The following is a 23,628-nucleotide window of genomic DNA, read 5'->3' as shown; positions in this document are numbered from 1 at the left end:
CAGAAGGAGAAATGCTACTTGTGGACAGAATGGGAATATCTTGACGCCACAAATTTGTCCCAGCTCCAAAAGTGACTCATTCAAGATGACACAAAAGGAAATCAGTACTGAATTAGGCCAAGAAAAGACCCGTATCAAACTCAGGGGCGAGGAATGGAATTTCAAGGCTCAAAGTTGGGGAAAACAATGTGTGTGATTTAAGAATACAAAAACTAGAGGATGCCATCAGTGCCTCCTCTCACTAGGGCTGTCATTAAATAGTTGCCTTAGAAAGCCATGTTATCAGGGTTTCCCCTCAACTTGTACCGGTTGATCCCTCTGAGTAAGTAATGAGGTAATACACTTTATTTAGTAATATCATGGCTCTGGTGGACATTCATCCAACCCACTATCATAGAGCAAACCTGGGTAAGGCCACACTTCCAAAAAAATAAACATTCCATGAAGTCGGTAAGCTGTTCTTTGTACAAAAAGCCATTTAAATCTGATTACTTCATTCTGTAGTTTTGCATTTGTTTGCTTGGTGTCCTCCAAGGAGGCCAGGGTCTCGGTCTTCTCTTTGGTCATCTGTTCCATTATCTGCATGGCATCTTCCGCTGTCTGAGCAGCCTAAATACAAGGGAACACTGTGAGAAATGAGGACACCGCTCGCCGACACCGTTCGGTGACGATCAGGCTGTGCAGCTCAGTGTCTGTGTGGGTAGGGGAGGCACACACAGGGTGAGTCAGTCACCAACCCAGTGCTCAAACACACAGACCAAGACACGAACGGTCTTTACTCTGAAGGGAGCAGACCCTTTGATGCCATTTCTCATTAAGTCAATTGTTACACAATTTGCATATTTTCAGACTCTCTAAACCTCCATCTTTCAATGAAAGTTCCAAGTGACTTACACTGATAAGCATGCTCTCTTCATTCTGACTTATGTTTAAGAGACTGTTCAGTGATAATAAAGAGTAACATCCTTATATAGCTGAATTTCTCTGAATCATATAAGTTAAAAATACTATCCTTGCTATTTCAAATTTGGGGCTTTTGAAATCATTCAAAATTTAGGTTGGGAATTTTTCAAATAAAAATAAAAATTATTTGGGCATTTATAACATAAGGCTCAAGAGTTAAATGAGAAGCATTTAGTGGAGACGTCTATGAGAGCAGCTGAAGGTAATGAATATAAACATGGCTGTGAATAAAAAAGATATATGCATATGGAGACAAATTCTTAGCTGCTAAATATCAAAAGTAATCATAAAAAGATATAAAAATAATCATAAAAATACATTAAAATCTATCCAGGTGTGGGTGCACACCAGTAGTGCCAGCTACTTGCGAGGCTGAGACAGGAGGATTGCCTGAACCCAGGAGTCTAGCCTGGGCAATATAGCAAGACCTCATCTCTAATAAAAAAGAAAATTAAAATCTTTTTAGGTACTTGCTTATAATTTCATTTGATCTAATACGGTTTATGGGAATTCTGTGTTATACCTATCCAATTACCAGCCATGAAGATTTCAATGGAATCTTCCAACTCCAAATGGACAGACACAGTGAAACAGTTAAAAGTCAAATAGATGATCCTATATTCAGTATGGGCCCATTTACTATAACTCTTAAGCCTTTAAGGACCACAGTTAAGGCCGGGCACAGTGGCTCACGCCTGTAATCCTAGCATTCTGGGAGGCCGAGGCGGGAGGATTGCTCAAGGTCAGGAGTTCGAGACCAGCCTGAGCAAGAGCAAGACCTCGTCTCTACAAAAAAAAAAAAAAAAAAAGAAAGAAATTAGCAGGACAACTACAAATATATAGGAAAAAAAATTAGCTGGGCATGGTGGTGCATGCCTGTAGTCCCAGCTACTCGGGAGGCTGAGGCAGGAAGATGGCTTGAGCCCAGGAGTTTGAGGTTGCTGTGAGCAAGGCTGATGCCACAGCACTCTAGCTCAGGCAACACAGTGACACTCTGTCTCAAAAAAAAAAAGAACCACAGTTAACTTTTTCATGAAGTTTCTCTTTAAATTAAAAAATAAATCCTTTTTATTCACAGTTTGCAATTTTTTCAAGTGGGAAGAGACTACTACAATTAGATATTTAGTAAAGAATCTCCTTTTCAGACAGACTGTAATAAACAGCTTGAGACATCCAAGCAACTGATTTAATGGGGTGAATTTCCATAAGCAGAAATGAAGAAAAATCACTTAAGCCACTAAAGTTAGTGCACAGTGTTAGTAAGGAGTCCAGGTGCTCATACTTGAACCTCTCACTTTACCGTAAATGAATGAAGAGTCTCGAGCTCTCTAATTTTAAGGGTAAGCTTGCTCTTGTCTTTCCTCAAAGTACGGTTTTCATTTTGAGATTCTAGGAGGTTGGCTGAAATATTGCTGTTGGTTTTGGCCAACTGGCTGATCTCTTTCTGAAGGATGAAGTAACTTTCCGCCAGGTTCTCCTTCTCCTTCAGGAGCTGGTCCTTCTCCAGTATTAACTCTCTTTTTTCTGCTAGGAGGTTCTTGTTGTCCTGTATCACCTGGGCTCTTTCAGCCAGGGTGACCTCATGGTTCAGCCGCAGGTCATCCAGAATCTTGGTGAGGCAGCTGTGCAGTTCCTGCAGTTCTAACTTGGATTTGGACAAGGAAGCAAAATCACTTTTCAGAGTCTCTATATTGGCAGCGAGTTGAGCTGTTTCTGCACTCAAGAGTTCCTTTTCCTTAATTATCTCTACTACTCTTTGCTCCGATTTGGTCTTCTCTTGGATCAGCACTAACTTCTCAGACTGGAGCTCCTCAGTACACACTCTTAACTCTTTCACCTCCTGCTCCAGGAGCACCATTCTCCCATGAAGTTTATTTTTTTCATACAAGGATGACTCATTCTCCTTCGTTCTGGCTTCTTGTTCCAGGATTAAGGACTGCCGCATTTCGTGGATCTCCTCATTTAATTTCTGACACTCCTCCTGCAGGCTCAAGCCATCCCTCAACAAAATGTTCTTTTCAGAACAGCAAGTCTTAAGTTCAACATTCAAACTCTCCTTTGCATGCAATATGTTAGTGTGTTCTTTTTCTAGATTCTTTTTGGCATTTTGTGCCTCTTTCAGCATCAAAGAGAGATCACACTTGCTGGCCATTAGTTCTTGGTTTTCCTTTTTTCTCTCTTGAAGCTCTTTCTTCAGAGCATCAATATTACCAAGTAGTTTCATCTTCTCATGCACAATGATTCTTCTGTTTGCAGACTCTTGATCATATTTCCTTTTAAGGTCTCCTATGGCTTTGATGGAACTTTCTCTCTCTGTAAGTAAATCTCCATTTTGCAATTCCAGTGCAGATTTTTCTTTCAAGAGACTATCCTGCTGCTTTTTAAGCTTAGCAAATTTCTGACAAACTATCTCCTTCTCAGAAGTTAGATAACTGATCTTCTCATTCAGGCTCATCTCAATATGAGCAACCTCTTCTGAGCATTTGTTGAGTTTTTCAGTCATGATCTTATTTTCACTTAAAAGTTCTTCTTTTTCGGCCAAAAGTCTCCTCTCAGAGGCGGCCAGGGTTTCTTTCTCATGCAGAAGCTGGATGCACTCAGAGTCTGTGATTGCTCGACTGGCCTTAATTTCTTCCAGCAGCTTCGTGAGGCTCAAGTTTGTGGCCTCGAGTTGCACTGTCTCCAGCTCCGCCTTTCTCAGAGCTTTGCTGGCATCATCCAGCTGCTTGTGGAGCCCACTGGCTTCCATGCGGAGCAGCTGTTGGACCTGGAGGGCAGCCTCCAGGTTGGCACGCAGCTTTTCCTGATCTTGAAGCAGCATGTCCTTCTCCAACTGCAGATCTCGGTTGTTCTGAAGAAGATTATCTCGTTCTACCTTTAAGGCTATGCATGTGTTATTGAGACTTGACTGTTTCTCTGAAGCTGACTTTTTCTCAGCTGTGAGATCTTCGATCTCCTGTGCCAAAGTTTTCTGATCTTTGACTAGCTCCTCGTAAGAGCTCTGAAGCTTCTGAATAATGTCATCCTTATCTTTAGCCAAGACAATGTTTTCAGTAATAAGTTTCTTGATCTGATCCTTCAGGTGATCTTTTTCTTCCCGATCCTTCGTAGACTCAGCAATCAAAGTATCTTTGCCGAACTGGAGCTCTTCAATAAGTACCTGCATGCTCACCTTGGAAGCTTGCAAAGAGTCATTTTCTATGTTTATCTTTAAGAGTTCTTCCTGTGCAATATTGATTTCTTTAAGCAATTTCTCTCTCTCAACAGCCAAAGCTTCATTATTGAGATGTTCCTGCTGATAAAGCTTTTCAGCATCTTGCTTTTCTTCTAAGACTTTCTCCTTTTCTAAATTAAGAGTTTCATTTATCGACCACAGTTTCTGTTGGTCTTCCTGAAGTAAAGTTATTTTGGCCTCCACCTCTACAAGCTTTGACAAAAGTGAACCTTTTTCTAACTTTAAATCATTTCCCTCCTGTGCAAGAAGCTGCTTCTCTGATTTCAGACCCCTCAGCTCTTCTGACATTAGTTCAATTTCTTTTTTGGCTGATGTTAACAAATAAGTTAGCGACTACAGAAACAAAAGATGGGAAGAATGGAAACATAAATGAAATCAAGCAGACTAATGCAAGCCCAAATAATATAATCTAAATCATAAATGTTTAAAAATGTCTATGATAAACTTTATAGAAACTATCTGAATAATAGGAAGAAGAAACTAGATAAACAGAGCCCATAAAAAGATAATACAAAGCAAGTTTAGCTTTGTAAAGTGCTTATTTATCTATTAGCTTATTTTATCTTGAAACAACTTATGAAATTATTCCTGGTAGCTGCCTAGAAGACAAAGACAGTAGCATGACTTTGACATCAGGGCATAAGATTCTTTCCTGCCATTCTAATTATCCAATTATTTCTAATGTGGAAGGATTCATAGAAGAATTTTTAAAAACACAATTCAAAGAACTACAAAAAGTGAGTACATTTTAACTAAAAAAAAAGGAGAGGCACAACAAGGGAAAATAAATTGTTGTCTTTAAACCAACTGCAGGACCTTACTTAATAAAGGACAGTCACTGGGCTGAGAGTGATTCAGTACCAGTATCACCCATAACTTATTAAAAAATACAGACTAATTTCTAGCCTTTGGTAATCAAAATGGATAGATTTTTTTTTTAATGTATTGATTTGTAAGATAATTTGACCACAGTGTCTATACTGGGGCTGTCCAGAAAATTCTGCAATGCTATAAATGTATAGTAGCCACTGACCACTGAGCACCTAAAATGTGGTGAGTGCAACTGATATGGTGTTTAATTTTATTAAAATGTAACAAATTTAAATTGTCTCACATGGCGGGTGGCTACTGTGTTGGAGAACACAGCTACAGACCACTGGCTTTTAAACTAGGGAACATGGAGGCTTCATGAGCTCCATGAACCTCTCGAAATTGCATATAAAATTTGTTGAGTGCATACGCAAACAATCCTGGGAAAACATTCTTAGGTTTCATCAGATTCTCCAGAGTCTATGACTCATTAAAATCCACAGAAATCATGGCCGGGCGCGGTGGCTCACGCCTGTAATCCTAGCACTCTGGGAGGCCGAGGTGGGCGGATCGTTTGAGCTCAGGAGTTCGAGACCAGCCTGAGCAAGAGCGAGACCCCATCTCTACTAAAAATAGAAAGAAATTATATGGACAGCTAAAAATATATATATAGAAAAAATTAGCCGGGCATGGTGGTGCATGCCTGTAGTCCCAGCTACTCGGGAGGCTGAGACAGGAGGATCGCTTGAGCTCAGGAGTTTGAGGTTGCTGTGAGCTAGGCTAACGCCACGGCACTCACTCTAGCCTGGGCAACAGAGTGAGACTCTGTCTCAAAAAAAAAAAATCCACAGAAATCAGCTACAGACAACTTGGAGGGGGAATAATCCTGGCATTTTAACCAAATGACCCTTGTATGAAACCAACAGACAAAATTAGTGAGGCCTTACACAACCTACTGGAATGCGGTAGTTTGGTCAGGTTGCAGCATTTTAAAGGAAATACTAAAAAACTGGAGTCTGTCCAGGTAAAGGAAATCACAAAGACAAAAGATCTGGGAATTACATCCAGTGTTAAACGGCTCATAAAACTGTTGGTGTTTTAAGAGAGGAGAAAGCCTTGACTGTCAGCATGTGGAAGAGGCAGAACGTGGGCCTCTCACATGACACATTGTGTCACAGTCCACTTAGTTACAAGGTTTTTAATGGGATTGGTTTCAAGTCCTACATGTGCTCTTTTATAATTTCTATTAAACTCATTTATAAATATTTCTCTAACACATTAAAAGTAAATAAAGACAAGTATTTACTTTTCTTTGAGCAATAAAAAGTTAAACAGTAGTAGGAAGGCTGAATGTCATTAAGCTACCAGAGTCAAAAAAATATATCGGGAGGCTGGGAGTGGTGGCTCATGCCTGTAACCCCACCATTCTGGGAGGCAGAGATGGGAGGATTGCTTGAGGCCAGGAGTTCGAGGACAGCCTGAGCAAGAGTGAGACCCTGTTTCTAAAAAAAATAGAAAAAATTAGCCAGGCATGGTGGTGCTCGTCTGTAGTCCCAGCTACTCGGGAGACTGAAGCAGAATTCCTAGAACTCAGGAGCCTGAGGTTGCAGTGAGCTGTGATGATGCTACTGCACTCTAGCTGAGGCAACAGAGCAAGGCTCTGTCACAATATATATATATGTATAGCACAGATACCATCCTGATACCATAAAATGAAATCCAATATATCGAGTTCTACTCTATCTTCTAATAGGATGTTTCCTCACTACCCTCGAATCCAACTTCCTTATAAGTAAGCTCACAATGCCTTCCTAGGGACGTGGAAAAGCCCAGTCTAGAGTTCTCAACTCTGTTCCTCCAACCAGGCTCTCTTCAGCCTTGATTCTCTACTTACTTGGGCTCTGCCTCTTGCTTTTCTGCAACATGTCTCTCCTAACCCTAGTGCAAGGTGGCAACAAGCAGGGCCTAGATTAGAGGAACAAGCAGGCAGACAGAGCTCAGGCAACACAAGAATCTTTGTGACAGCTGGGGAACAAGTGGCATGGGGGTGATGGCTACACAGTACATTCAGGGGAAAGACCTGTAGCCATCATCCCTGAGAAGGAGCAGCAGCTGGCACAAAATGCTTGAAGCCACAGGAAATGTAATTTACCACCCTGCCACAGGCTCAGAAGGTTAACATTTGTAGAGGCCAACTCTACAGCTGCTTTCTTAGCAGCCTTCCAGCCTCGATGCACAACTCGGGCAAGCTATAATGCAATAGCAATAATTCTCTCCCACAACATACTTTGGCTTTGTCAGCTTGTTTTTTCAGTTCCTCCATCTCCTGCAACAAGCTGCTGTTCTCCTCTTGGGCAGCCTTCAGCTTATCCTCTGTGTCCAACAGCACCTTCTGTAGGTTCTGCAGGATTTCTTCGTGCTTGGTTTTTGTCTCAGAACTGGCTTCTTCATACCTGGCTTTCAGATCCTGACATTGGTTGTGGCTTGTTTCCACCTTCTTTTCCTGCAGAAACCCCGAGTGAAGGAGTAAGTCATCTAGCCTTAGCTGTACTGCCCCTTGGCTTCCTTGCCAGCAAGTAGTCCCATTTATTCTCTCCTTACCAGGTCCAGCAGTTTCTTCTCCAGTTCTTTCCTTTCTTCCTCGTGCTTTTTAGCTGCTGCTTGCTGGCTCTCTTCAGCTTTGAGAGTTACTTCCCCAATACTTTTCTGAAGAAAACTTGCATTTTCATTAGCCTTTGTAAGTTTCAGCTGTAATTCTTCTACATATCTAGAGCAAGTTTCAATACAAGGTGTCAGATTTTTCATAAGAATGTTTTAAATTTAAGAATTAGATTAAAAATATACTATTGATAACAATTGTATTAACGATTATGAGAGTTATGAATAATAATATCTGAAATGGGACAAAACACATGACCTGCCTAAAGAATAAGTGTAACAATTGTGATAGTTATCAATACACTATTTACAGTAACAACTACTATAATTGTGAAGGTTTCTTATTTTATGTCAATAAGGAAAAATGAATGAAAAATAAACATATTAAAGGAAATGTATATTTAGAAAGTTTCAAATTTTTAGCAGACTAGTTTGCAGAAAAAACTCATTCCAGTGCCTCTTGAGACTAGAACACACAAAAATGACAATAAATAACTTGAAGTTCTACCTTAAAAAGAACCGTGTGGCCAAAGATGTATAGAAAACATGGGCCACTGACCTAGAAAACAGGCTATCAGAGGAATCAGAGAACACAGGAGGGAAACTTGGGGTTATCTCTGGAATTTACACTTATAAAACACTTACAGAAATGGAACTTCTAGAAGGCATTGCACCACAACCACTTGTGCAGCTACACCTGCCTCACAGCAAGTTTGACCAAAGCTGCCCAACCAAGGTCTGGCCGCCAATCACCCGTGACTGTGAATTGTGTGTGGGTGAACAGCTGGATGTAAACATGACTTTGCAAGTAGTAACACTTTAAGAAGTAGAATTCTAATGGTCCTAAAAACATCCTATGAAAGTTTTTGTCTTATAAATGAAAACATCTGATTTTTATATGACTGCTCTTAAAAGAAAAAAATCAAAGCAACAAGAACCTCACAACAGAGCCAAGAACAGCTGTTAAGATAAAAGAAACAGCAGCACCAAGGAAGTGCAGTGTAGTAAGCGAGAACGGCAAGGGCTCTGAGACCAGAAGGCCAAGATCTGGAACCTCAGGCAAGTTACTTAACCCCAGTAAGCCTCAGTTACTTTTTCTTTAAAATGGGAATAATGCTAAACTCACCTCATATGATTACTGTGAGAATCTGAAAATATACTCCATGTAAAGCTTTTAGCACGGTGCCCGGCACATAGTAAGCACTAAATAAATATTACTTATCATTACATTTAAATAAATTGAAAATATTTTTAACTACCTATAAACAATGTTATTGCCACTAGTAAACTACTACTTTTTCTTCACAAGTCACCAAAAAGTCTACAAATAATATCGTATTTCTTAACTCTGTCCTTCTTAACATGTCAAAATCATAAAACCCCTTTGAGAAAGTTAAACAGTTGATTCAAGGACACAATGAGGTAATAACAGAAAGAAACAAAGACAGGAAACTTTAGAACCTAACAATCCAGAATGTTCTGTCTCCCCTCTCATGGAGACACAGCTGCAGAGCCCTGCCTGACATAGGCACGCTTAACACGTTCGTACATACCTTTCCTTCAGACGTAACTCATCATTCATTTTTGTCAGCTGAGAAGAATTATCTCCTGACATCTTCATTATTTCTGCAATGTCATTTTCCAGTTTTTCCTTTGCCTTTATCAACTGCTCCTCTCTTTCATTTCTCTCTCTGAATTTTGCCTCCATATCTAAATGCATAGAGAAGAAAGAATCACACTGCTGTGTTACAAGTGACAAAAATTTATCTAGTGTATCCTTGCTCTGGTAATATTTGCATATGGCAATCCCTGCCCTCATAAAAATCACATTCCAGCAAAGACAACAAACAGACAATAAACAAGATAAAGAAAAGAAACAGTATAATAAATAGTGGTAAGCGCTAAGAGGAAGAATAAATTAAGGCAGGGAAAGGAGCTGGGAAGGAGGTGAAAATTTTAGATGGGGCCTCGCTAAGATGGTGACATTTGAGTGAAGGCTGAAGGAAGTGAGGGGAAGGGGACAGTGAGCGCAAAGGCTCTGGGCAGGAACGCATCTGATATGTCCAAGTGTGAGTGAGGAGGCCACACGGTGGGAGCGCAGTGAGCCAGGGGAGGGTGGTCCGCGATGAAATCCAAGGGGTGACAGGCCTGATCCTGGTAAGGACGACAGCTTTCATTGGGTGGGACGGGAGCCCCTGGATGATTTTACACAAAGAAGCGACATGATCTGACTTCACTTTAAAAGGACACTCTGGCTCCTTTGTTAAGAACAGACTGGGCCAGGCGCGGTGGCTCATGCCTGTAATCCTAGCACTCTGGGAGGCCCAGGCAGGCGGATTGTTTGAGCTCAGGAGTTCGAGACCAGCCTGAGCAAGAGCGAGACCCCGTCTCTACTAAAAATAGAAAGAAATTATATGGATGGCTAAAAATATATATAGAAAAATTAGCCGGGCATGGTGGTGTATGCCTGTAGTCCCAGCTACTCGGGAGGCTGAGGCAGGAGGATTGCTTAAGCCCAGGAGCTTGAGGTTGCGGTGCGCTTGACACCACAGCACTCTAGCCGGGGCAACTGAGCGAGACTCTGTCAAAAAAAAAAAAAAAAAAGAACGGACTAAAGTGGGACAGGGCAGAAGCAGCGAGCCTGGGTGGTCGGCTATCACCGTGGTTCAGATGAAAGATGCTCACTGGCTTGGAGCAAGGACAGCAGAGGAAGTGGTGACAGGTGGTGGGTTCTGGCTCTTTTGAAAACAGAGCAAAGAGGACTTGCTGAAGGTTACAGATCCCTAAGAAGTATTTCATTATGTTATATCACTGTAATGCGTGAGGAGGTTTTACACCTGCACAGTAGATATGTTATGGGACATTCTACAGCTGTCTCAAATCCTGGGAAGCCTACTATATTTAATGTTTAGTAACCAGAGACATCATCTTACCTGCTAAATTTTCTCTCAGCTTCTCCAATTCAGAAGATAGCATGTTAAACTCTTCCTCCTTTTGGTGTAATTTACTTACAGTTTCTATTTAGGATAAAGTTAAAAGTTTAATATGTTTCATATTCAATAACCCATCTAAAGCTTGGCTGTCTTACAACCCAATCAAATCATATGCTTGTGAGATTTGAGAAAACGGGATACTAAAAAGTCCCACTACAAATCACACCGCTGTGCAGAGCGCTGAAGCAGGTGTGCAGCTTTCTTTTGCCTCCCCAAATCTGTGCGCTATTCTGTGTACTCCAGAGGCCAGCTCCAGTTCGAGAGTGTGATATTCTCTACAGCAATCTGCTCATACTTTAGTAAGACATACCTTGCATACTTCTCTGAGCAGAGACTATCTCCTCTGAAGCATCAGCAAACTTTTCTTTCTAAACAAAAAGAATTAGATATTCAGAATACAAAGATTTCAAATTATAAAAAGTTTCTCTCAATTGTAACTACGATATTATTTACTTTCTGTTGCTGGTCTTGTTTCATTAAAACTAACATACTTAAAATATGTAGGCACCAACTACTACCAAATGTGCACAAACACACATGAATGAGTGTGGTTTGCATACAAGCATGCACATGCATGAGGTATGCATGTACCTTCATACATGTATGAATGTGCATACTTATATAAGTGCACACATGTCACGTGGGCATATACGTGTGTGCATGCTCCATCATGTTGCTACTCATCAAACAGCAGACCTTTACTTTAGTTTTTTTCGAGACAGAGTCTCACTCTGTTGCCCATGCTAAAGTGCCGTGGCGTCAGCCTAGCTCACAGCAACCTCAAACTCCTGGGCTCAAATGATCCTTCTGCCTCAGTCTCTCGAGTAGCTGGGACTACAGGCATACACCACCATGTCCGGCTAATTTTTTCTATATATTTTTAGTTGTCCAGCTAATTTCTTTCTATTTTTAGTAGAGACGGGGTCTCGCTCTTGCTCAGGCTGGTCTCGAACTCCTGACCTTGAGCAATCCTCCCGCCTCGGCCTCCCAGAGTGCTAGGATTACAGGTGTGAACCACCGCGCCTGGCCGAGACCTTCACTTTAGAAATATGCCTGAGATAGTGAACAGCGTTCTGAAATTTTTTATTTCTGAGAGTAATCTGAGTGTAACATCTTGTATCTAGGTCTGTGTCAACTACTCTTTAAATTGAAAAGGTCCATCAATCACCTGCTGCTCAAGATCTTCCTTTCTAAACATTACAATTAAAAATCATTCTCGGCCAGGCGCGGTGGCTCACGCCTGTAATCCTAGCTCTCTGGGAGGCCGAGGTGGGCGGATCGTTTGAGCTCAGGAGTTCGAGACCAGCCTGAGCAAGAGCGAGACCCCACCTCTAAAAATAGAAAGAAATTATATGGACAGCTAAAAATATATATAGAAAAAAATTAGCCGGGCATGGTGGTGCATGCCTGTAGTCCCAGCTACTCGGGAGGCTGAGACAGGAGGATCGCTTGAGCCCAGGAGTTTGAGGTTGCTGTGAGCTAGGCTGACGCCACGGCACTCACTCTAGCCTGGGCAACAGAGTGAGACTCTGTCTCAAAAAAAAAAAAAAAAAAAAAAAAAAAATCATTCTCCCGGTTGTCCTGAGATAAACTTTGAGCTAGCTACACCAAGAGAATTTTTAAATGAGTATTTCTAACTAACTAGGATTATAAAAAGATGGGCACGTGAGCCACATGTCCATCAAAGCCCACAGGCTGCCCACCTGTGCTATTCCCAAAGCCAGACTCACAGTGGCATATTTTCTCTTAAGAGTATATGGAGGAATAACTTGCTGAAAAGGGAAAAAAAAAAAAAAAGCAAGCAATGCATCCTAAAAGTTTAGGGAAGAGGGAAGAGAAATGACATGGAACTCAAAATATCTTTTTAAATGATATCAACTCACAAAATGGTGATTCCCAGACCAACTTCGTCTCAAAATGTAGCTAAAGTATTATATACCAGAACAGTCCAAAAGAACTCTCTACAATGAGGGAAATGTTTCCTAATGTGCTGTGGCTAGTAGCCACCTGGGGCTACTGAGCACTTAAAATGTAGCTAGTGCAACTGAATCTCAAATTTCATTTAACTTTAATGCATTTAAATTGACATAGTCATATGTGGACAGCAGCTACCATACTGAAGAGCACAGTTATATACTTACCATTTTTAAAAAGTAGAATATTGTAATATTGGCACTCAGATAAGGAAAAAAAAATCACGCGCTTTTATTTACCACTGTTATTAGCACAGAAGTGTAATAAACAGGGAACGGGAAGGTAGGTGAAAGGTCTGGGACAACTGATTCTTAGTAGCTACTGTGTTCTCCTATCTAGCTTCTCTGCAAGCCTACAACTCTCCCATTCCATGATGTGTGGGTACCACTGGCACTATTCATGATTATCAGCCTTGTTTCAGGTCAAGTTTTTGGTGCAGAAGAAGGAAGAAAGCTGAGAAAAGGTAAGAAAAAAACATGTCTTACAAATTGGGATGTTATAAGAAAGATTTCTTTGCGTTCCTTCAATCAGACAGCACCCTGCCTTGCCAACAGAGGGTGCCGATGACCAGGACGGCTGGGTGGCTTGCTGCCCCACGTAGCCACAAAGTAGATGGGAGAAGACACAGCACAAGAACCTTGTTATAAATGAAACCCAATTGTGTTCCATGTGTCACTTGGAAGGTCCCTGTGTTTAGTGAAACTAAGTAGTCAGTAACATTCCAAAGCGGTGCATTACCAGAGGCAAAGGAATAGATTTAAAAAAACAAAAAAAAAACCCCAGTAATACCTACCTTAATTGCTAGTTTGGCTTTGATCTGATTCCCCTCAAGGTACAGTATTTACCAGCCAATAACTAATACACTAAGTCAACACTTTGCAGGAGAAGGGAAATAGCTGCAAAATTTCTCTCTTTATGGAGAATTATTTTAAAAACAAGAAATGGCCAGAAACCTTGAGATGCAGATTCCCAGTAGATACTTACCAAAATCTGAAGTTCTTTTTCCAAAGCCTCTTTCACTTGACTGACTTCACTCAAATTTTCCTGAAGGTTAGTAAGCTTTAGCTCTTTCCCCTGGAGCTCTTTGGTAATGCTACTAGCCTAACATATAGTTACATGGTATAGAAGCAAATGAACAAAAAGAAAACAAAAAAGAATGAGAAGGAAAAAATAAAACAAATATAAAAAATTTATGAGAAACAAACATAACAGAACAAAACTGAAAGGAATAAAAGGTTTTTTTTAATTCTAAGAAGCCAATGACTTTTCAAACAATCAGTTCTGATTGTCTAATGGCTATTTTAAATAGTTAAAACAGACTTTTTCTATACCTCAATTTAATTTGGAGTATCACCATGATCTAAAGCAGAAAGTGCAGATGCTTACTTTCTAAATGAGCTACGTGAGCCATTTCGTTTACTGGACCTGAAAAACCTTAAGACAGGAATGATGGGCACATGTGGTTTATGTTATTTTCTGTAATTTTATATATGTTTAAATTATTTCAACATTAGAATAAAAGTAAAATTTAAAAATCTCTTAGACAACAGTCATCAAAACTTGGCTTTCATTAAATCCTGACATAAAAAAATGAACTAACCATTCACTATGTATAATCTTCTAACCAATTTTTGTGTATTGACCAGTACTTCGGAACCACATGAGGAGACTGGAGAAAAATTTCCTATAACCAGTTTGTTATCTTTACGGTCACTTAGTAATTTTTTGCTGTTTGTCTGTCCTCACCTCTCCCCATTTAACCATCACAACCCTTCCTTCTTTGCCAATAGAGCAGCTTCTCCCGAAAAATGCTCAGAACATTCAGCATCAATATCAGCGCCTCAACTAGTGGCAGGACTGAGAAAGAATTCCTCGAACAATCCTTAAAAATGAAGGTGACATTTAACAAAACTAGTTAGTAAGAAACGCAGCTGGCGAATGTTTCATATAATTTCCTATGCCTTGACCAAATGCATACTTGTCCAGTTTTTCCTCAAAAAAGCAAGAGATGGACAGTGTTCTCATTGTGCCACAGAAAAAATGCCAATGAGACATGAGCAGCAATGCAAAGGGCTCCAGGCTCTTAACCTTGATTTTGCCGTGAATGTCACTTACCACAGCACGTTAATTTACAAGAGTCAAGAAGCACTGAGAGTTCACATCCTGTATTAGTACTTAACCCTACAGATAGGCAATGCATCGCTTAGGGTCAGGGATATGTTCTGCGAATTGCGTTGTTAGGTGATTTTGTCATTGTGCGAACCACACAGAGTGTACTTACATAAACCTAGACGGTATAACCTACTACACACCTAGGCTAGATGGTGAGGCCTATTGCTCCCGGGCCACAAACTGTACAGCATGTTACTATACTGAATACTGTAGGCACCTATAACACAATGGTAAGTATTTTTGTATCTAAACTAGAAAGCCTACAGTAAAAATACAATAATATAATCTTACGGGACCACCATTGCGGGTCTGTCACGCAGCACGTGACTGTATGTGGGCAGGAAAGGAAGACATAATCTTACATGTTTCCGTCTTATCCATTCACTCATTTACCTTAACACCATTGTCTTAGGGAGCTCTCTATTATAAACAGAGATTGCAGACTGGAACTAAGCTTAACGAGATCTTGGCACGGCCCAGGGTAAAGCAATAGAGAAGGTATCCAGATGGTAGGCCACCAGAATAAATTTATGTGGCTGACCCACACTTTTCTCTAATCTCCTCAGATGAAACCATACTCAAGATACTCAGAAGATATTAATACTATACTATACTCAACTGGGAGCACCAAGCAATTTGTTTTAATTGAATCAGGAATTTGGAAGATGAATTACCTGAACTCAAAAGTAACATAAATGCGAAATAAGGATAACAAATGGGAAAGAAAAAAAAAAAAAAGATGGAGGATGTCAATACAAACCTTGCCACTTTCAGCATTCTTTTCAATCTCTAAATTTTTAATCTGTTTCTCAGCTGCCTCAAGCTGCTGTCTAAGTTTCTCGATTTCCGATTTACCTTCGGAACTGGCTTTCCGAAGTGCATCAAGATCCAACAGCTTTTCTTCGGTAGCCTTGAGCTGTGATGTAAAATTATCAATAACCTTGGTTTGTTCATTGCATTTGGCTTGCAGTACCTCTAGTTCCTTTACCTTTATTTCAGCTTCCTGTAATTTGTTTAATGTGTCTTCCATTTCTACTAGATGCTGGTCTTCCGCTTTGTCCAGTTTCGATTTGATGGCTTCCAGACTGTTCTCCTTTTCTTTAATGACTTTCATCAGTTTAGCCCTTAGGGCTTCTATCTCTTTAGCATGAGCAGACCGTTCAGAGTCTTGTTGATTCTGCAAATTTTCTATTTCATGCTGGTAATCTAGTCTTACTTTCTCTATTTGTGTTTTTAACTCAGCAAATTCTGCTGCCTCCGTTCCAACCCCTTTGCTAAAGGACACCTTCAGCTCTTCCATCGCCTGCTGGTGGGATGCAATGGCAGTCTCCAGCTTGGACTTCCACAGAGCTATCACATCTGAATTCTCTTTGTTGGCATGATCAAGCTTGCTTTTCAATGACTCGTTTTCTTTGGAAAGCTTCTCCATGGCAGTATGAAGAGCCTTTATCTCCTTCTGATGAGTTTCTTCCTGGGCTCCAAAATGTTCTTTCAGAGAAGTTATTTCTCTCCGGTGGTCAGTATGGCTGACTTCTAACTTTTCTTGCAAAGAGCTTATCTCCTGCAAGAGGGAAAGCGACATATCCACATCCCCAGCAGGTTTATTGGACTCTAGCCTTCTTCGGAGCTCAGCTACTTCCTGTACTCTCAATGCTAGGTCTTTCTCTAGTTCCATTATACGTGACTTTTCTGATACTGTAGCCACCTATTAACAGCAGTCCAGAAAAAAAAAAAAAAAAGATTATTTAAATAATAAATTACTGAAGCTTTTCCTTAACCCTGAAGATATTTAATAACCATCTCATCTCAGGCAGCAGTCAAGCTGTTGCAAATGATTACAGGTTACTATATCTCTAACTGTGATAATGGCTTAAGCCCAATTTTGGTAGCTCCAATTCAAAATTACTGTCTTCAGCAAATTTCTACCATTTTGAGATACTAAAGGAATCTAAAATCAATATTGAGTTTAACTCACCCCCCAAATACTTCTTTTTCCTCTAATGAAGCTTAAATCAAGGAATTGTCCGTTAATTGATAAGTCAACAGAAACAGTAACTTTCAAAGCTCTCCTGACAGAAAGAATTTTCCTTATTTTGGCAGTTTTTTCTACCCCACTTCATCCAGGATGCATAAATGTTTACCCATCTGATGAGGGTGATCTTACAGACTGTGCTGTCCACAGCAGCTATTAGCCAATATGGCTACTGGAGCACTTAAAATGTGGCTCATCTGAAGTGAGATGTGCTCTAAGTGTAAAATACACATCAGATTTTGAAGACTTAGAAAAAGTGAACATAAGTCATCTTGTTTTTATATCGATTGTATGATAAAATAAGATTTTGGATATATCTGTTTACATAAAATATATTATTAATTTCACCTGTAACTTACTAAAAAGTTAGTTAATGTGGGTACCAGAAAATTGTAAATTGTAGACACGTAGCTTGCATTACACATCTACCGGATAGCACTGGTATAAGAGATCTAAAATTACCTATCAAATGTTTCAAACACATCACCTATATAAAAACCTCCATTATCAAGTGGATAATGAAGAATTAACTTACTAACCTTTTTTTAGAAAGACAAAGTAAGAAGGATTACTTACCTGCAATTAAACATAGGAATCTTATAGAGGCTTCCTTTTGGATTTTATAATTCTATCAGCATTTTGATGTACACATCTTGTTCCCCTAACCCAGTGGTTCTCAGACATCACTATGCACATGGATCACCTGGAATGTATGTCTAAAATGCAAGTTTCTAGCTGTTCCCACATATTTTGATTCTATTTGAGCTCTGGGGTAGTACCCAGGAATCTGCTCTTTTTGAATAAACACTCCAGGGCTAGGAAAAACACTTTCTTAACCTGTGTCTTGTCATTCTTGAAAAATTATTTCCCTCTGCTACCTGTTAGGCAGTCAGTTTAGTGAACAGAATATGTAGAAAATGGTAGCTTCAGGCATAAAAATTATTTGACTAACCTGGGAAATAGAAGAGAACACAAATAATTTAAAAACAGCAGTGAGTCCCAAATTTTAAGGATCAAAACTCTGAATTTAACACTCCTCTCCCACACTGCCTTTATTGGGACAGAAAATAACGGATATGTTTCTTCCATTTCCTCTGTCTACCTACAGGCTGTAATACCAATAAAAACTAAAACGTCCTCAAGAGAAGAGGACAAGAAAGCACTTGGGTCTCCTAAACTGCATAATCTAGTCGTTAAATATTTCAGAGTTTACTATAATTGCTATGCTTTGAGATTAGAGATGCTTCAGGCTAACGATGTTAATTCATTTACATAGTTTTCTGGGAAGAGGAGAGTCCAAGAATTTGTTACCTCAAAATAAGGTACAAAATATTAATAAACCCCATTGCTGCAAAGTCTTTAGCATCAATAAATTAAATCCAATAGGGCAATAGTTCTTAGTTACAATTAACAGCCAAATGAAAAACAATGAAATGAAAATAATAAATAATAATGTGATTATACTTTATATGGTATTTTCATATAAAGTATATTACTTCCATTCTTTTGTTTTATTTCCCAAAGTCTGCCTTCGGTAGAAACTACCTGTGTCTGCCTCTCCCACCAGTTTGAGACCATAAATTAAGTCAGGAATCATTTCTTATTCCTGCTAATACCTCTACAGCACCAAGCACACTGTTTATAAACTGGATTTATTGGCAAAAAGGAATTCTAAAGTGCTTCCTAAAAAGTAACATACATGATGTGAAACTTACATGGGTCGTTGGTTATTTTCACACTTGGCAAACCAAGAGTGAGGATCAATGGAAGACACACTTTGTTATGGAAATATATAAGCCTTCATCTGAAATATATGGATAAACCATGCTGTAAATAGATGCCTTCTTACGCAGAGCGCAAAGAAGGCATCAGTGTTGTTTGCTGACAAAATGAAGATATTCGAGAGGAGCTCAGAAGTAAAAAATATATATATCCTTACTTCAACAGCCAGTCACACCAAAGGAACTCACGCTCATTAGTCCCTTTTATTTCCCAGGCCAGTTCTTCCGATCTCAGGTAAGGAAGAAACAGCACCAAATAACTTTATTTTTTTCCTTACCAAATACACAGGAGAAATCTTTAGTTTTGAGGCCGAGCATATTTTCTTTCATCTTAAAAAATAAAAACTTATGACTTAGAGAAGGAAAATTACTCAATTGTCTAGATTTTTAGATCAGTCAATGATTTCTCATTGTATAAAAATTTCTACATATACTAACAATTCAAAAAATCAGGATACCAAGTTTGATCAGGGACTGAGTAATTTTAGAAATTTTAAAGGTAAGAATCTGGGCAATTTAGCTATTGACAGACAAATTCATGATTTAAAGGTATACATGAATATATATTTTTACATATGACTCTGATTATTTCTTAAATCTTTTAGCATAAAACTACTTCCATAATAGACAGACTCCATTCTGTGCTGGTTAAGAGCAAAGACTCTGGAGCCAAATGGCCCTGATGCAAATCCTGCCTCCACTATTACCATTAGCTGTGTGACCTTAGGCAAATTATTTAACCTCTCTGTGCCTTAGTGTTCTTGTCTGTAGAATGGGAACAATAATACTCCCTATCTCCTATGGTTGTGGTAGGACTGAATACTACTTGTAAAGCACTTAGAAGAGTGCCTGGCACAAAGTAAGCACTATACAGGTGCTTTAATGTATAAATAAACTAAAGCATGACTAAGGCACTGGCTCCAAGGGCCAAACACAGTAAGCTGGAGATAGTAAGAAGCCATTCTGTTCCCAACACACGTTTCGTTCCTGACTACTAGATTTTAATCTCCTGGGTAACAGAAAGGAGGGAGGTGCAAAGAGAGATCAGCTATCAAGAAAAAAAGATAACTGGGGTAAAAGTCCTTAACTCTCATTAAAAAGAGCCAGTGTTTCCATTTCCTTCCTCCCTAAGGCCAGGGAAGAGGCAGGAAAAGAGAGCTAAATTATTAATGAAATAAAAAAATTATTGAAAAAAATCCAACAACTAGGAATATGAGAACAAGAGGACAATTGACTGCTTGTGGCAAACTAGAGAAATGTATTTCAAGGTATTAATACAAAGAACTTCAAATACAGTTATACCCATTAGTTTTTATGGTCGTAAAGTTTCTGATACAATTTTGGTTGAGTTAACCAAAGGAGTCAGTCTTTACTTTTGACAAAAGATTTGATATAAAACACCTGTGCCTACCCATCAGTGTAAGCTCAAGAACATCTGAACAGTGTGAAGACCAAACTCAGTTGAACGAACCACTGGGTCAAGGCTCAGGCCAGCTACAATGTACGTCACCCGAGGTGTCCACCACTCACACGCATGGGTCTGCTTCATGAAATAGTGAAAGCCATTACCCTAGTGTCTTCTAACTCCCTCTGGAGTTTGTCAGCTTTGGTCTTTTCAAAGAGCAGGCTCTGTTCAAGCTCCTTAATGCGGGCATGCTCCAGTTTGGTCTGCGTCTGTTAGTAAAAAGGAAGAGGAAGAGAACACAACAGTGCCACCATGACATGCCAGCACGAAAGGAGAGAGCGCGGCATGCAGGCTCAGCCACCAGTACCTTCCGCCAAAGGATGAACAAAAAGGGTAATGGAGAAGGGAAGAGGATGGAATGAGATGAGGAGGCTGGGTGAGGATGAGCACTATGGACAAAGGGGTGGTGGTGGGCACGGGACATGAGCTGGTCTCTTCGGAAAGAAAAAATGGAAAACACATGGGGCAAGATGAAGTGTCAGATGCATGCAGCCAAATATAAGTTATATTGATAAGTGAAGTTTATCAGCACAAATTAGAAAAGTTAATATCCCTCTAAACTATCACTTTCCCTCCTCCCCATGATGGCTACTTGGCATTAATGTGTATGTAACTGACTCGATGGCTTCAAAAAGTACATTAACCCTCAGAATGATCATCACTATCACTTAAACATGAAAGAGATAATGTCGTAAACCTCTAAGTCCTTAGAGCAGATCCTTGCATTTTGGCATATAATTTAACATGAAAAAGGGTCAAGTAATAACACTAATAAAGGGAATCCAGAAACTAGAGCCAAGGAAATCACACCAGCGGCCTTTGCAAGAAATAGGTGAGAAGGGTATGACAGGTTGGGAGCCGTGGAAACTCTCATTCCCTTCCAATAGTGGATTTCCCAAAAGCTATTGGTCTTCAGAGGGGAACAAAGGAATCAGAATTACAAAGAGAAAATTCAGTAATAATTATCGTCCACAGCCCCCATCTCTGAAGCAGACCAATTAAGAGGCTCAGAGCAGGAGAAAAGTTTAGCTCAAGCTGGCAAGGGGCTTATTATTTTTATCCCTAGATGAAGTCATTTTTATCAGCTCAGAGGGAAGAAAGCTAACAAATGGTGGCATGAGTGAACTACATGCACGAAGAACTGGTGGGATCCTAACGTGATCAGAGCCTCCAAGATCTCACAGAGACTCTGCACTCCTCATCACCACGTCCTCCCGTGTAACCTAATGAGGAACCCACAGGGCAATCTCATTCCAAGAGGTTTAAGTGCAGCAAAACCTTAACCAATCTGAAATAATCTAGGTATCCAAATGTACCTTTCCCCTAGCCAAGAGGTTATCAGTTATCAGAATGACAAAACCTATTGACAGGGCATCTCTCAGCAGCTGCTTGTGACTTGTATTAAATTCTTTGTGGTTCTAACTGACCTATCAGTCTGGACACTTATGGGCAATGAAAAAATGACAACAGACTCTAAACAAAGTGAACAAGTTTGAGTAGAAGGTGGAATGTAAAAATAAAGGTTATAAACATCTCCACTCACTCTAGTGGTACTCAGGGGACTGCAATGCATTCAAGAGTTCACTTGGCTTGTGAACCAGGTATAGAGAAACCATCAAGGGACATTTAAAAGGTGAATGAAAAAATTTCTTAAAAATTCTTTGTCTGTTTCAGCTCTTTACACTCCATGAAAATAACAAGATAAAATTCAAAACCTAATTGTCTGGATAGTCCCCTTGGTCCGTATGTGCCTTAGACAGAAGTTGTTCGATTTTATCTGCTTTTACAAAAGAAAAATCTAATCCAGATCTACATATTGAGGTCACAGCCTCAGGTACTGAAATCCAAAAATGCAGTGATAGGAAAAGGCAGAAGGTAATTCTCTCGACACTGCGTTAAGTGTCCTCTGGGTGAAAGGTCACTACTTCCAGATAAAAAGCAACTATACATTTAATGTGACCTTCTCTCCATTCAGAGATCTTCCAGATGAGCATAGCTAATGCCTCCTTACTGAAGGGTACATACACAATTTATCTGGGGCTCTACAGTGGAATTTGATCAATTAGCAGCAAGGGAACTAGTGATCCACTTCCATGCCACAGCACAGAGTAAAAATGTGACATCAAAACAGGACAACCCTCCTTTTAAAATTATTTCTTTCTTAAATAAGACACAGAGTATCCCAAGAGGAAAGTCCTGGGGCAGGGATTGAGAAGGAAAGCGAAGGCTTTGCAAGAAGCGCACAAGAGAGGCAGGAGGGAGATCCCATGCAGACTGACACCGGGTGCAGCGGGAGCCTGTTTTGGAAGGAGAGAAGAGACCCAGATCACTGAAGTAGCTTCACAAAAAGGAACCCTTCAGAATGAAGACCTTTTAAAAAGTTCAGTCTTGAGTTGTCTATTTCAGCTGCCAGGAGGTGGTAGGAAGAAAAGGAGTTCTTTGTTTTAATGTCATTCTCTCGTGGTAGTAAATCAAAGCAAAAGGTTGTCAGGTTCTTTTCAATCAGCATCACAGCTGGCAGGGTACCCGGAGCAGCAGTGCTCTGGAGGCCACTTCGGGAAGATCGTATTGGGTGTCTGATCTTAATCAGAGGGAGGGAGATAAAGAAAACACTTACATGCCTAGTAGCGCTGCTACTAGAAAAATCTCACTTCAACAATAATAAATTTAAAAACACACAGTGTCTTCACTGAAGAATATTTGCCTCCAGTTTCACAAACTAGGGAAAATACCGTATCAGCAAAGGGCCGTCTGAACGTCGTGTCAGCCGCACTGGCCGGCATTCGCCAGCAGGGGGCGTGCGCTGGAAAGGCAGCCAGTCAGAGCCGGGAGTCTCACAATTGCCTTTTCTCTCGTGGGAAACTTGCCCAGAATTCCTGCAACTCTGCATCTAACATGTTTTATGCTTCCGTCAGCTATCGTCTCTTTTAGAATAATTCCAAAATTAGAAGACATTATAAATTAGGTGAAGGAGGCCAGGCCTCCAGACAAAAACACTTTTTTTTTCCTTTTTGGTAAAATTCTTTATAAAGCAAACATTGGCCTATTCATTAAACGAATGAATTTACAGAGCTTAGTCATTACATACAATTTCTTCAGGATACAAATGTAATTGCTTTGAAAGCCACATGCACAGAAATATTAAGATCAATGTCCCAAGGTCAGATTATGCCGTTAGTATTTGAGTGTATCAATAAGCATTTTAATCTGTAATCAATCTGTGTTAACAAGGGAAATATCCACACAGTTAAGTGCCCTCTTACATTCTCAGGATCTTCAGAAATCTGGCTCTTTTGCTATCAGTAAAAAAATAAAATAATTAAACAACAACAAAAAAGAGATTTAACTAAGGTTTCACTATGTGTTAGGGTTTCAAGATAACTTTATTTGATTAATTTCAAGTAAGTTTATCAGACAGACTCTGCTAGCCTAGTGCTGATGTAAATATTTCAACTTGACCCTCCTGAAACACCACAGGTTGTATTTCATATGAATTAGATGAAGATATGAAACTTCTAATGAGACTTTGGGTGTTTTTAAATGGA

General features: G+C 39.8%; 1 protein-coding gene across 4 annotated transcripts in view; it reads right to left on the bottom strand.

Annotated features, from left to right (window-relative positions):
* The window catches only part of CLIP1 (CAP-Gly domain containing linker protein 1), a 103,165-nt gene that overhangs the window by 35,556 nt on the left and 43,981 nt on the right, over positions 1 to 23,628 (bottom strand). Inside the window, exons 9-18 of one of the 4 annotated variants that reach the window (XM_069497576.1) lie at positions 23,347 to 23,379; positions 20,188 to 20,292; positions 15,566 to 16,510; positions 13,618 to 13,734; positions 10,970 to 11,027; positions 10,600 to 10,683; positions 9,220 to 9,376; positions 7,610 to 7,775; positions 7,296 to 7,511; positions 493 to 609 (exon numbers count right to left, since the gene is read on the bottom strand). In XM_069497576.1, coding sequence (XP_069353677.1) covers positions 493 to 609; positions 7,296 to 7,511; positions 7,610 to 7,775; positions 9,220 to 9,376; positions 10,600 to 10,683; positions 10,970 to 11,027; positions 13,618 to 13,734; positions 15,566 to 16,510; positions 20,188 to 20,292; positions 23,347 to 23,379 — 1,998 coding nt within the window. Of the gene's footprint in view, positions 1 to 492; positions 610 to 2,263; positions 4,532 to 7,295; positions 7,512 to 7,609; positions 7,776 to 9,219; positions 9,377 to 10,599; positions 10,684 to 10,969; positions 11,028 to 13,617; positions 13,735 to 15,565; positions 16,511 to 20,187; positions 20,293 to 23,346; positions 23,380 to 23,628 lie in introns of all 4 variants that reach the window. The other 3 variants (XM_069497578.1, XM_069497575.1, XM_069497579.1) reach the window with 3 other exon arrangements.

The sequence above is a fragment of the Eulemur rufifrons genome, chromosome 21 (assembly GCF_041146395.1).
Source record: "Eulemur rufifrons isolate Redbay chromosome 21, OSU_ERuf_1, whole genome shotgun sequence".
Taxonomy (NCBI): Eukaryota; Metazoa; Chordata; class Mammalia; order Primates; family Lemuridae; genus Eulemur; species Eulemur rufifrons.
The sequence above is the reverse complement of the archived record's forward strand: the minus strand, read 5'-3'. Positions and strand labels throughout refer to the sequence as shown.